We start from the raw sequence: 1,157 nt of genomic DNA, 5'->3' as shown, positions 1-1,157 counted from the left end.
TATCCATCATAACAAAGAGGATCGATAATGTGAAAGATAACACACACACACACAGACACCTGGACGTGTGTGTGTGTCGGTCGATAGTTTGTCTGATCTCTTTGCACACACACTGGAAGGTGGGAAGGTGTTTGTCGGTCACATGACCTGACACAGATCCCACAATCCCCGGCGGCTAAACCCCTGATTGAACTGTCACTCAGTGTGTGTGTGCTTTATCTCACACACACAGGTGAGTATCAACCTGAACATTGTGCCCGATAAACACACATCGTTTCAGTGTGTCTTTGTGTGTGTGTGTGTGTGTGTGTGTGTCTGATGAAGTGGGTCAGAGGAAGTAGAGCAGCACCACCAGGGATTCTGGGTAATGGGATCCAGGTCTGCTGTGATTTGCCGAAGGTCACAAATATTAATTAACTAGTTAACTCCTTCCTCCCTCGTTAAGAGGTGTGTGTGTTAGTGTTTCTGCGTGGATAAAAACTGAACCTGGTTCTGTTTGTCCCTCAGAGCCCCCAGTACCAATCGCCCCTCCGCAGCTGACAGCAGTGGGCGCCACCTACCTGTGGATCCAACTAAACGCCAACTCCATCAACGGTGACGGGCCAATCATCGAGAGAGAGGTGAGCAGGTTAAAGGTCATCATTGAGCTTGTGTCTTTCTGTTCTCAGAGTTCAGAGCATCAAGGTCTGGATCAGGGTTCTGATTAAGGTCTCAGTGAGTCTGGATCAGGGTTCTGATTAAGGTCTCAGTGAGTCTGGATCGGGGTTCTTGTTGAGGTCTCAGTGAGTCTGGATCGAGGTTCTTGTTGAGGTCTCAGTGAGTCTGGATCGGGGTTCTTGTTGAGGTCTCAGTGAGTCTGGATCGAGGTTCTTGTTGAGGTCTCAGTGAGTCTGGATCGGGGTTCTTGTTGAGGTCTCAGTGAGTCTGGATCGGGGTTCTTGTTGAGGTCTCAGTGAGTCTGGATCGGGGTTCTTGTTGAGGTCTCAGTGAGTCTGGATCGAGGTTCTTGTTGAGGTCTCAGTGAGTCTGGATCGGGGTTCTTGTTGAGGTCTCAGTGAGTCTGGATCGGGGTTCTTGTTGAGGTCTCAGTGAGTCTGGATCGGGGTTCTTGTTGAGGTCTCAGTGAGTCTGGATCGGGGTTCTTGTTGAGGTCTCAG

General features: G+C 49.9%; 1 protein-coding gene across 1 annotated transcript in view; it reads left to right on the top strand.

Moving 5' to 3' along the window:
• Nucleotides 1-507: 507 nt before the first annotated feature.
• Nucleotides 508-1,157, top strand: part of LOC306819327 (receptor-type tyrosine-protein phosphatase mu-like) — a gene marked incomplete at its 5' end in the record, with an annotated part of 17,710 nt that continues 17,060 nt past the window's right edge. Inside the window, one exon of the mRNA XM_079373108.1 lies at nt 508-620. Coding sequence (XP_079229234.1) covers nt 508-620 — 113 coding nt within the window. The remainder of the gene's footprint in view (nt 621-1,157) is intronic.

The sequence above is a fragment of the Symphodus melops genome (genome assembly GCF_947650265.1).
Source record: "Symphodus melops genome assembly, contig: scaffold_358, whole genome shotgun sequence".
Taxonomy (NCBI): domain Eukaryota; kingdom Metazoa; phylum Chordata; class Actinopteri; order Labriformes; family Labridae; genus Symphodus; species Symphodus melops.
This window is presented reverse-complemented; position numbering and strand designations above follow the sequence as displayed.